General features: G+C 40.4%; 1 protein-coding gene across 5 annotated transcripts in view; it reads right to left on the reverse strand.

Moving 5' to 3' along the window:
* IL18RAP (interleukin 18 receptor accessory protein) overlaps positions 1 to 10,422 on the reverse strand; it is a 33,479-nt gene extending 23,057 nt beyond the window's left edge. The window contains exons 1-4 of one of the 5 annotated variants that reach the window (XM_029937104.1): positions 10,337 to 10,422; positions 10,036 to 10,188; positions 6,559 to 6,641; positions 1,784 to 1,953 (exon numbers count right to left, since the gene is read on the reverse strand). In XM_029937104.1, the coding sequence (XP_029792964.1) occupies positions 1,784 to 1,856 (73 nt within the window). In that variant the 5' untranslated portion in view covers positions 1,857 to 1,953; positions 6,559 to 6,641; positions 10,036 to 10,188; positions 10,337 to 10,422. Of the gene's footprint in view, positions 1 to 1,783; positions 1,954 to 2,041; positions 2,067 to 6,502; positions 6,642 to 10,035; positions 10,246 to 10,336 lie in introns of those variants that run through there. The other 4 variants (XM_029937102.1, XM_029937103.1, XM_029937105.1 and 1 more) reach the window with 4 other exon arrangements.
* Positions 10,423 to 13,145: the final 2,723 nt, after the last annotated feature.

The raw sequence follows: 13,145 nt of genomic DNA on the forward strand, positions 1-13,145 counted from the left end.
AGAAAATGGAACCCTGTGCACTGTTGGGATTATAAATTGGTACCCCCACTGTGGAAAACAATATGGGGGTTCCTCAAAAAGTAAAAAACAGAACAACAATATGACTCAGAAATTTCATTTCTGGTAATATATCTGAAGGAAATGAAAATGCTATGTTGAGATATTCTGTACTCCTGTGTTCACAGCAATATTATTCATGATCATCAAGATATGGAAACAACCTAAATGTTTATAAAATGAATGGATACAGAAGTTATGCACACACATTTACACAACAGAATATCATTCAGCCATAAATATTAAGGAAATTCTGCCATTTGTAACAACATGGATGGAGCTTGAAGACATTATGCTAAGTGAAATAAGACAGACAGACAGACAAATACCATATGATGTAACCTATACATGGAGACTAAAAACAAAAACAAAATAAAACAAAACCAAGCTCATAAAAAAAGAGATCAGATTTGTGGTTAACTGGGGCTGGTGTGAGGAGTGGGGGAATTAGATGAGGTGGCCAGAAGGTACAAACTTCTAGTTATAAGATACATGAGTGGTGGGAATGTACTGGAGAATAAACACAGTGACTATAGTTAACAATTCTGTATGACATATCTGAAAGTTTTTAAGAAAACAGATTCTGAGGGGTTTCTGGGTGGCTCAGTCAGTTAAGTGTCCAACTTTTTTTTAATGTTTTATTTTATTTTTGAGAGAGAGAGAGACAGAGAATGAGCAAGAGAGGGGTAGAGAGAGAGGGAGACACAGAATCTGAAGCAGGCTCCAGGCTCTGAGCTGTCATCACAGAGCCCAATGCAGGGCTCAAACTCACAAACAGTGAAATCATGACCTGAGCCAAAGTCAGAAGCCCAACTGAATGAGCCACCAGGTATCCCAAGTGTCCAACTCTTGAATTCAGCTCAGGTCATGATCCCAGGTTGTGGGATTGAACCCCATGTCGGGTTCCATGCTGAGTATGGAACCAGGTTGGTATTCTCTCTCTTTCTCCTCTCTTTCTCTCTTCTTTCTCCCTTTCCCCCACTCACATGCTCAAAGAAGAAGAAGATGAAGAAGGAGAAGACAAAGAAGATGAAGAAGATGAAGACGAAGACGAAGACGAAGACGAAGACGAAGACGAAGAAGAAGAAGAAGAAGAAGAAGAAGAAGAAGAAGAAGAAGAAATGGATTTGCGAGTTTTCATTACAACTAAAAAACAAGGAAATGTATTTTTCTTTTTTGGTAGCTATATGAGATCATGGATGTTAACTAAACTTGCTGTGGTAATCATTTCACAATATAAGTGAAGTTATTTTGCTATATATCTTAAATGTATGCAGTGCTATATATATCACTTATATCTCAACAAAACTGGAGGAGGAAAAGATCAAACTCTAACTTACAGAAGCAGTGCTGGATTTAACAAGGGATTAAGCTCTCTTGTATGTCTGTCTTCTTCACTATCTCCATTTAGAAGTTCATGTTCTAACTCCTTCTTCATGGATTTGAGCTGGCCACTAGCCATAGCAGTTTCCTGTTAAAGAGGGCTGAACCGCCCCTCATTCCTCTTCAGCTGCTCCCACTGAACACCCAGCTACCGTACCTGGGTTCCTCACTGATGCTTGGTATCAGCTGAAAGCTGTTCACCCCAGTAATTTCTCACCCATCTTAACAGTAAGAAGGAAATGCTCTGTATTAACAGGTCAAGCCACTGATATATCAGAGAATCTGTCACTTTATACTTTGACCACAAGACTCACCGTGTTAACATGAAAAGTGAAATCCCTACCTGAAATGTTCAGTCCTTTAGTTCTCTCTCCTGTGACAAGCCAGAGAAATATCCAGCCCCAATAAAGCATCATTCTCCCTGGGTGCTGTCATCACTTGAATGAGTTTGTCCCCTTGCCAGGCTGTGGTACATTGTGTTTCAGAGCTCTTCCCTGAGAATCCTCTTCATTTCTGTAAGTCAAGAAATGAGAAATGGAGAAATCAGAACCAGTGATCAAAACGCAAGTCACACAGGAAGCTTTGAAAGGGCAGGCCCTACCCAAGTAAGCCTTCCCATGCCCACAATAATGTGGGGCAGTCTCGAATGTGTCATTTCTTGTACATCTAAAGGAAGCAGACCAGCATCTCAAACTCATGGCAACCACTTGGAACTCTGCACCATACCATGGGTTCTTTTTGTGCCATTTCTTCATGGAATTCTCCTTCTTCCCCTCCCCCTTTCCTTTCCCCGTCCTCCTTTTCTTCCTCCTCCTCCTCCTACTTCTCCTCCCCCCTTCTTCTTCTGTTATCACCTAGCATGCAAATTTCCATGAGTATTTTGGAAAAAGTTAAGTGAATCTTTTCCAGAAAAGGGGGTCCAAATTGATTGAAACTGTCAGGTTCTCCACAGCTAGAAAGCCTGTGCTATAGCTCATATGTATAAACTTTGAGAATATCCACAGGCTTGTTTTATTTTTAAAAATAAAAATAGTAGTTGTAATAACTCTTAAGGAATAGACTCTCTTCTCTCCAAATAAGAAAGGAAAAGTTGTCACTGGATAGCAATACTACTGTCTTACTCTGTGCATTACTCCTTGGGGTTGTTAGAATAAGGAAATATTCTCCTGAACTTTGCCTGAAAATTTGCCCTAAAACATCCCCATACTGTCTTAGGCTCTTTAAAGTGAAAGTGGGCATTAGGGCACCTGGGTGGCTCAGTCAGTTAAGTGTCTGACTTTGGCTCAGGTCATAATTTCACAGCTTGTGAGTTCAAGCCCTGCATTGGGCTTTGTGCCAACAGCTCAGAGCCTGGAGCCTATTTCAGAATCTGTTTCTCCCTCTCTCTACCCCTCCCCCACTCGTGCTGTCTCTCTCTCTCTCTCTCTCTCTCTCTCTCTCTCTCAAATAAATAAACATTAAAAAGAAATTTTAAAAGCTGAAGGCGGGGGGTTGAGGGGATGGAGAAAGGTAATGGGCATTGAGGAAAGCACTGGGTGGAATGAGCCCTGGGTGTTGTATGTAAGTGAGGCATCATGGGAATGTACTCCAGAAGCCAAGAGCACACTGCATACACTGTATGTTAGCTAACTTGACAACAAATTATATTAAACAATTAACTTAAAAGTAAAAAAACGTACTAAACATAAAAATACTTAAAGTGAACGTGGGATGGGGAACAAAATAATCCTCAGATAGAAAAGGTGAATGAGAAGGTCATCTCCAGAGAATGAGAGCCCTGCCCTGTGTTCATAGCACTTTTGTCTCCTTTGTTGATAGCGTGGCCACTGCAACTTTCTAAAGAGTTATAAGAGATGAGATAAAAGGATACTGGGTGGGTGTCTTAGTCCAGTGGCTGCTGTGACAGAATACCACACAGTGGGTGGCTTATAAACAATGGGAATTTCTCGCTCACAGTTCTGAGGGCTGGGAAGTCCCAGATCGAGTCACCAGCATAGCTGTATTCTCCTGAAGACCCTCGACCTGTTCATAGTGCCTTTACACTGTGCCCTCAGGTGGTAAAAGGTGAGAGCGATCTCTCTGGAGTCTCTTTTATAAAACACAAATCCTATTTATGAAGGCTCCATCTTTGTGACCTAAGCACCTTCCAAAAGTCCTGCCTCCTAATACTCATTATTAGCGGCATCATCTTTCAAAGTTAAAATATCAACATATGAATGTGGAGAAGAGCACATTCAGACCAGAATAGTGTGTAATATTTGATTATTGTTTAATGTTGCTTTGAGCAGAAAATAAAAGTAATTTTGTTATGTGACTGTTGCATCTGTCCTTTTAGAATCCTGAACTATTATTACTAATATAAAAATTACTCTGGATTACTCTGTGTGTTGCTCCTGGGGTGGTAGGTATAAGAAGACTTCCCCAGACTTTGTCTCAGAATCCCCCCTTAAACACTCCCATACTGTCTTAGGCTCTTTAAAGTTGGGAGGAGTGTACAAAATAAACAGTAAAGTCCCTGTCCTCAAGACTCTGTCAACGTGAAAAACATTTTTTTCATTTTGAATTCATTGCTTTATTTTTAAAATTACTTTGACACATTTATTTCACATCATTTGAACAAGTTTTTTGTGAGAACGATGTTAAATAAGAAATTATTCTGACACTTATTGAAACAGTAAGAAATACTTTTATTCAAAACTACTGCAATAAGGGAGAGAAATCAAGTTCAACTCAGAATACAGGAAGGACAAAGAAGAATTTATAGCAAGGTGAGAGGGTCAGAGGATGGAAAGTTGCTAAGAAGACATCAAGGGCAGAGAGATCCTTACTAAACTGATCTAACAGAGTTCTTGCTCCAGGTGAGTCAGGGGCTTAGATATCAAGGGTGGGAGAAGAGGGCCTTGATCAGATATCAAGTGTAGGAAGATGATTTAGCAGGATGCCTTGCTAAGACTGGGCTGGGCAGACCAAACATATGACTGGAACCACGGTGGAAGCTTTCTGGAGAAGACTCAGAGGAACCTGACTAAAGTTTGGTCAAGGAGAGAGTCTTTATCAGGATGCCCATATAGCTTAGTCAGTTAAGCATCCAACTTAGCTCAGGTCATAATCTCATGGTTCATGTGCGGGTTCGAGTCCCAAGTCGGGCTCTGTGCTGACAGCACAGAGGCTGCTTTAGATTCTTTGTCTCCTTCTCTCTCTCTCTCTCTCTTTCTCTCTCTCTCTCTCTCTCTCTCTCTCTCTCTCTCTCTCTCTCAAATAAATATACAGTTAAAAATGAAAGAGAAGAGTGTCTTTGTCAACATAAACATGCAAATAAGCAACACAGGAGAATGCATTACAGAAACAAATACAGTGATGACAGAAAAGAAAAAGGGAAAAGAAAATAAAAGAAAAGAAAGAGAAAGAAAGAAAGAAAAGAAAGAAAGAAAGAAAGAAAGAAAGAAAGAAAGAAAGAAGGAAGGAAGGAAGGAAGGAAGGAAAGAAGGAAAGAAAGAAAGAAAGAAAGAAAGAAAGAAAGAAAGAAAGAAAGAAAGAAAGAAAGAAAGGAAGGAAGGAAGGAAGGAAGGAAAAAAGGGAGGGGAAGGAATAATGGAAGGAACAGAGAAAGAAAAAGAGAGAAAGGAGGGAAGGACAGAAGGAAGGAAAGAATGAAAGAAGGAAGAAAGAAGGAGGAAGGAAGGAAAGAGGAAGGAGGAAGGAAGGAAGGAAGGAGGGAAAGATGGAGGGAGAAAGAGAAGAGAAAAAAGGTTACATGAAATGTCACTTGGCCCTTTAAAAGTCTCCCCACAATATCCATGTTCTTTAGGAAGCTGACAAAATCAATTTTTCTCTTTTGACATCTAACCAGCCAAACAAGTCCCTCTCCTCACCCCTCCCTGACTTTGCTGCCTTGCTGCCCTTCCTGCCTCCACTGCCCAACATTCCCAGGACCTTTCATTATAGGTATTCCCACCTTTTCTCATAAATAAATGCTTGGCTTTCCTCATCTTATAAAATTCTTCATTTCCAACCAGTTTCTAACACATACACATACACACCCACATGCACACACACATGCCAAATCTCCAACATCTTCAGATGCAAGAGGAGAAAGTAGTTTTAATATCTATAAGTTTTTATTAATAATTAATGTTCTCTTAACTGAAATAGTGAGCTTGAGGTATCTTTGGGGATCCGGTTGGAGCATTGCAAAGGCAGCTGGGTGGGATTCAGAAATACTTCTGTGGGGCACCTGGGTGGCTAAGTGGCTAAGCATCCCACCTTGACTCAGGTCAAGATTTCATGGTTCATGAGTTCAAGCTTAGCATCAGGCTCTGCACTGACTGTGTGGAACCTGCTTGGAATTCTCTCTTTCTGCCCATCTGCCCCTCAAAATAAATAACTTTTTAGAAAATGTTTCTAGGGATCAGCAGCATAGGGAAACATGCAAGCCAGGAACATCTGTAAGCTGCCAGGAAAAAGAAGACAAACGTCCCTAAAGAACACCAGCCTGGAAAGGGAGGATAAAGGCTAAAGATGAAGTGAAAAGGATAAACCCAAAAGGAAGAGAAGAAACAGAATATAGAGACCATCCTGATACGAAGCACAGAGAAAGTCTGCAGGGAAGACGGGATGTTAGTGTCAGAAGTTACAGAGTAGGCACAAAATGAACTGGGAAGTGCCCTCTGGGTTTGGCTCCAGTAGATCTAATCAGTTTGTGTAGGGACCAGGGGGGGAGTTGACAGAGAGCAAGACGAAAAAAAGGAAGTAGTAGGAAGAATGTGTGGGCGAGGACGTGCAGTCCATAGACTGTTCTGTGCAGAGCAGCCAGAGGGAGTGTTTGAGCACTTATGGACAAGGGCAGAGCTTATACTCCATTCAGCAGTGAGGGGAATGAGTGTGTAGGGTAGCAGGTTAAGTAGAAGTCAGAGTGAGGAATTAGGAAGAGGTAGAATCCCTAAAACCATGGAGAGATCAGGCTTGGACCGGAGGCACATAGCCATGCATAGTAGGAAAGTCCATCCAGATCAGTTTGCCCAGGTGGGAACAGAGTACAGGATGTTTCCACCTGGTCACTGACCTGCTGAGAGGAGAGCATGCTCAGGGGGCAAGAGGCTTCATGAGATGGCAGAGCACCTTGAAGAGAGCCAGGCACGAGGACTAGAGTCACTCCCTTGTTGATCTCCATTGGTGACAACTGTTGGCTCTTCTTATAAAGACTGTGGTCAAGGAAAAAGGCAAGATCAGCAACTGCATTTTAAGATGTGGCCTCCCCTTCACCTTTCATTCCTTTGCCTCATAGAATAATCTCTCCATCTCCAACTTCTAGAGACATCTTCCTAAAAAGCAAACTTGAGTATGCCATTTCGATGCTACAGACTTCACCAGCCTCACCGTACAGAAGACAAAGAATTGATCCCAGCCACCATTTACAGAAACCATATGGGACTTCATTTGGCTTTCTCATGTCTCATCTTGCATTTCTTCTCCAGAGAGACACCTTCTCTGGCCATTGGCATAATAAGCCCATCCCTCCCTCCTCACCACTGTACTAGCCAGCAATCACCTCTTATTACTCATTTTATATTTGTTTTAGTTCGTGTTACTGTCTTAAAATATGTTGTTTTAAAAACTTCTTTCCCAGGGCACTGGGTGGCTCAGTGGATTAACTGTCCAACTCTTGATTTTGGCTTAGGTCATCCTCTCATGGTTCAGCTTTTGAGTCCATGTTGGACTCTGGGCTGACAGCACAGAGCCTGCTTGGGATTTTCTGTCTCTCCCTCTCTGTCTGCCTCTTCCCTGCTCTTGCATGCTCTCTCTCTTTCTCTGTCTCAACATAAATAAACCAGAAACAATGTTCTTCCTCAACCAGAATCAAAACTCCATGCCGGCGGGAACTGAGTCTGTCTTTTGCAGCCTACATGCTCTCTTTAGGAATAGGGTCTGGCCAACAGCAGGGCCTTAGTAACTCCTTCTTCATAAGTTATCCACACCACACTATAATAGTTATTTCATGTACTGTGTTCTCCCACTATCCTGGGAGCTCCTTAAGAACAGGATCCTATTTCAGAAATCTTATCTCCAAATCTTTGGGCAAAGCTTTGTGTATAAATCACAATCAGTTCTGTCATCCAGATAAATGCAGAATACTTCAGGAGGAGTCAGAAAAAATGTATATCAATCTAGGTTTGACCATTAACTTGCTGTGTGGCTCCCGGTAAGGTACTTATGTCTCTCTGTATGTCAGTTTTCTTATCTGCAAAATGACTTATTCGGACTGTGTCAATAGTTCCTTCACCTTAGAGCTAGAGAATCAGAACTTCTGGAGTGTAAGCTAGGAAATGTATGTTGTTATAAGCTCCTTGGCTTGGGAACCATGAGAACATGTTTGCTAATATCATCTCAGCTCTATTTCTGTGATTCCATGTTTGAATGTCCAAAGCCTATAGCAAATTGATTACCACACTCAGCAGTCTCCAGACCTCAGGAATTTCCATCCCGACCTGAGCCAACAGAAGCTCTCTCCATGATGCGCTCACCAGCTGGTCTAGGACTCCAGGCTGCCCCGAGCTCTTCCCATGCAACAACACTATCTCTGGGGCATCATTTCTCAAATTTTCTTGATTTCAAGAGTCACCTGGAACACTGATTACAAGTGCATATTTCTGGACTCTCCAAATCATATTAAATCAGATTCTCCAGGGGCGCCTGGGTGGCTCCGTCGGTTAAGCCTCTGACTTAGGCTCAGGTCAGATCTCATGTTCATGGGTTTGAGCCCCGTGCCAGGCTCTGGGCTGACAGCTAGCTCAGAGCCTGGAGCCTGCTTTCGGTTCTGTGTCTCCTTCTCTCTCTGCCCCTCCCCCTCTCATGCTCTGTCTCTATCAAAAATAAATAGAACATTAAGAAAAAATTTTAAAAAATAATAAATCAGATTCTCCAGGAAAACATTGGAATCTACATTATAAACAAGTGTCAGGGCCATCACTATGGTCCAGGAAGTATCCTTGGGAAACCCCAGCCAAGAAATAATAGAGCTTGGGGAGATGGGTCCTAGCTAAGTTATAACAGCTGTTGTGCTGTTGTCAGCACTGGTGGCAACTGTACAACACAAAGACAAGCCTATTCTGGAATCCCCATTTATGTGGTTAACATGCTGTATGGCTTGTTCATCAATGTCTACTTTTGAAGACTACTTAACATCTATGCGATGAGTCTCATTCCACCATCACCAGAACACTTTCATAAATCATAAAGAATCATACAAGATGCAGAGTATATGCTTTACTGAGCGAGGGCAACTTAATCTAAAACTGTTTTCAGAGTCTCTGTTGATGAGAGTTAAAACCATGGACAGGTGTCACTGAATATAGTACACTGCTCTCATTTATTTTCTGGTCACAGATGGGAAGATGACTGTCCTTCGTATTTTACTGATGGACCACCAAAGCTCACATTGCTTGAAATAGAAGTCCCCATCATTAAGGATAATCATACATCTAGCAAGTATTAGAAAAATTTATGTCCAGATTCAGAGGTCTCAAAACCTCTGATTTTCCTATCACTACATAATACATACACTTCTCACAGAAGAAGACCAGAGGCCAACAGGGCACCTTCAAGAATCTATGTCTCTTATCCGAAACATTTTCATACCTGCTTTTTGAGAGCCACAATTCTCTTGTCAGAGGTTGAAGATCTCTTCACCTCCATTGGTCAATGCTATACCTTCAACTATCTTTGGTTGACAATAAACTAAAATTTTTGCTGGCCTAAGTTTTTGATGGGATAAGGCAAAAGAGAGGAAAATGCTAGAGAAGACAAGTGTCAAAAGAGCTTTAGGAAGGAAAATCTTACTGCCAAAGATAAACAGAGTACTTTATAGTTGCCCATAGGATCAGCAGCGACTATACACTGAGAACACAGGTACACATAGAGATTTGATCTAGGGCAATAGTAAATAGTAACTGTTTAATTCAACTAATGTTATTATGATTTTCACATGGTCCATGTTAGCTTTATACCTGATAGGCTGGGAATTACAGAAAATCCAGTGTGTAGTGCCTGCTCTAGCTCACTTGGTCTTATGATCAAGTCAAGATAAGAATTAGAATTTGGCAAACAGGGGCGCCTGGGTGGCTCTGTCAGTTAAGCGTCCGGCTTCGGCTCAGGTCATGATCTCATGGTTCGTGGGTTCAAGCCCTGCATCAGGCTCTGTACTAACAACTCAGAGCCTGGAGCCTGCTTCAGATTCTGTGTCTCCCTCTCTCTCTGACCCTCCCCTGCTCGCACTGTCTCTCTCTGTCTCTCAAAATTAAATAAAAAACACTAAAAAAAATGTAAGAATTTGGCAAATATCTTAAGTCCCTTTACTCTTAACCTGTCCCACAAAATGCTCAAATCATGATACATAGGTTTATTTGATAACCATCATGTTTTTATAAAGTGAAGACTCCAGACATAGGAGATATAAATTTTCTTAGATGGTAATCTGTTATTTAAAAATCTCATGAAAAGAAATTGTATGAGAAATCCACTTTGAAAATTATTTAAGTTATTTTCTCAACTTCTATTTTCTGGTTAAGAAATCTAGGGGGAAAATGTACTAATTCTTACCTTTGTTTCTTGTTCTTAAGCCATAAAAAAAAAAAAGAGGAAGGAACTCCAAGTCCTTATGTCAGTAACTGCTGGCTTTTGTATCTGAAGAACATGTAAGAATATCCATTTTCAAAGAGTTCTACTATGATCTCTTCCTAGTCAGAGAAATACCTGGAGAAGACACAACAGTCACTTAGCTTATGCGTATTTGGAAACAATGAGTTATACCTGAAGGAAAAAAGAAAAGTTGTATTAGTTTGCAAATGACCATTTTCTTTGCCAAATCTATGATTATACAGAGAAAAATCAAATTAACTACCTGGATCAGTGAAAGAAATGTCCTGAAGATGAAACATCTGAAACTCTTCTCAGACCCACCTCCTCAACTAGATAAGGTTTGTGGTTAGGTTTATTTCAAAGAATGAGTAAGCCTGTTTCCTTTACAGGAATTTCCTGTAAAGAATATTAGCACTCAATTTCTCAACTTTGTTTTTTTTTCTTTTTCATCTTGTAAAACTAACCTCTGAATGCATAAACCTTAAGATGTAAACTTAAGCCTTTCTAATGACTAACTTATTAACTCTGGAAAAGGAAAAAATAGTATCTCTTTCATACTATTCACATAAAGCAATAATTTGTGGACAGAGAGGAAATAAATTTAAAGTCGAAAATCACCAAGGTTTTTGGTACCTATTCATGAATATGGAAAGCTTCAAAATATAACATATAATTAAGGGCCCCACTGATACTTTGATAAAACAACTAAAATCATTTAATGAGAATCCTGAGACTACACTGGACCAACAGAGCTCTGCCTAGAGAGCATGTTGGTTAAGCCTTGTTAAGGTTAAGGTTAAGGCTTTCCTTAAGAGTCTCATATTTGTTTGTTTGTTTTTTGTTTTGTTTTGTTTTGTTTTTTAGTTTATTTATCTGGAGTGAGAGACAGCATGATCAGGAGGGGCAGAGAGAGAGGGGGAGGGAGAGAGAGAATCCCAAGCAGGCTTTGTGCCGACAGTGCCGAGCCTGAGGAGGGGCTTGATCTCAAGAACGGTGAGATCATGACCTGAGCTGAAATCAAGAATTGGACACCCAACTGACTGAGCCACCCAGATGCCCTAAGAGTTTCATATTCTAACAAAGATAAGGCTGATGCATCTGAGTACATCAGAGCTCCATGACCACGTCTACACATGACTAGAGGAGAACATAAAACACAAAAGAAGACTAAGTTCACTTAGGATGACGGCAAAATGAGTGTTTGCCTGAGGTGAGGGTAGCAGGGTAGAAGAGGGAATTAACACTTATAGCCAGGAATGAGCCCTCAAATGTACCTGCCACTAATCATAAATCTGTGTGGGATTCCAAGAAGGCATGATAGGTTTTTTCCCTTTTCAGAGCTATTTCAGGAGAGGTCATAGGAAACAGCTGAAAGGCATACAGAACTCCAGGCTCCCAGCGTCCTGTGGGAGCAGCACAGTGATGAGAAGAAATGCCGCAGACCTAGAGGCTGGGGAAGGATGGAATGCTGGGGGGCTAGCATGGAAGGAGAAGGTTAAACATAAAGCGGTGTTTGTGACAGTTCAATAACTTTTGAATTGAACTGGATTTGAGTCATTTGGAATGTGGAAGCAGCCCTTCTGAAATTTCAGAGAGCGTAATACAGACCTTGATATTGAGTTTGATTTGCAGTTGATGGACTATCCTGGCATAGGCATTCCTCTGTCCCCCTCATATACATTCTGCTTTACATGTCCAGAGGTTAAGTCTACTTTCCCTGAACTTGAATCTGGGCTGACTTTGTGACTTGCTTTGACCAACAGAATGCAGTGGAAGTGACACTGCCAGATTAGAAATCAGCCCTTAAAAAATCTCAGCTTCTACTTTCTCTCTTGGAGAGCAGACACAATAGAAGTTTCCCAAGAATCTTAAGATCAGCTGCTGTAAGGAAGCACAAGCTAGCCAGGTTTTAAGGAGAGAAAGAGAAAGAGAGAGAGAGAGAGAGAGAGAGAGAGAGAGAGAGAGAGAGAGAGAGAGAGGTGGGGGGTGGAGAGAAGTCTGGCCAGACTCCAATTGCTATAAACATCCCAGCTTCACTCATGCGAGGGAAGAACATACTGAATGTTCCAGTCCAGCGGCCCCCACACGAAGCAGGAAAATGCTCCAGCTGAGCCCAACCAGATTGCAGAATTATGAGAAATAATAATAATCATATGTTACGCTTAAGCAACTAAGTTTTGGGGTAGTTTTTTAGGCAGCAATAAAAAACTGAAAATAATGTTACCATTGGATGAATGAATTCTCACTCAGGGTAAATTGCCAATGCAATTAAACAAGAAAAAGTATTAGAGATATTGGAATTCCTTTCTAATTCCTGTGCCTCTAATTAGTTATTTCTAATTAATTATGCCTAATTGCCTATTTCTTTTTGTGGATGATAAGATTATACATATATAGAAAAAAGAATCAAATAATCACTATTTATTTAAGAATTTAATAAAGTAGTAGATGATGAAAACCAAAATAACTTAGAAGATGTAAAAAATATACCATCTTGATAGGAAATTAGCATGAACTTAACATGAAATATTCAAAATCTCTAAGAGAAAAAATATTAAACACTCCTGAAAGAATCAAATACACATTTAAACAAGGGGAAAGATATTCTATATTTTTAGCTAGGCAGACACAACCTCAAATTAAAAAATCAATCCCCCTTACATTAGCTTAAAATTTTAACATGAACCCAATAAAATGCCATTAGGTTTTTCTATGGAGTTAAGCATGCTAATTATAAAGTTCATTAGGAAGAAAAAAGCATGTGATAAATACCAGAAAATCATTGAAAAATAGGAGCTTTGGGGTGGGGCAAGGGACAAAGCCACTACAAGATATTAAAATATATTCTTAAATCTCTATGATTAAAACAGTGTGGTATTATCACATAAATGGAAAGTTGACCAATAGAAAAGACTAGATGGTCCAGAAAGAGATCTTATGGGATATGAATATGTAATAGAAGTTACATCAGTGGGTAAAAGATGATAGTTTTAAAAAGTAGTGCTCTGTTAGCTGACTGCCATGTGGAAAATGTAGTGGGTCCATTCCATGCACTGCACACCAGAATAAAT

Source organism: Suricata suricatta, chromosome 4 (genome assembly GCF_006229205.1).
Source record: "Suricata suricatta isolate VVHF042 chromosome 4, meerkat_22Aug2017_6uvM2_HiC, whole genome shotgun sequence".
Lineage (NCBI taxonomy): Eukaryota > Metazoa > Chordata > Mammalia > Carnivora > Herpestidae > Suricata > Suricata suricatta.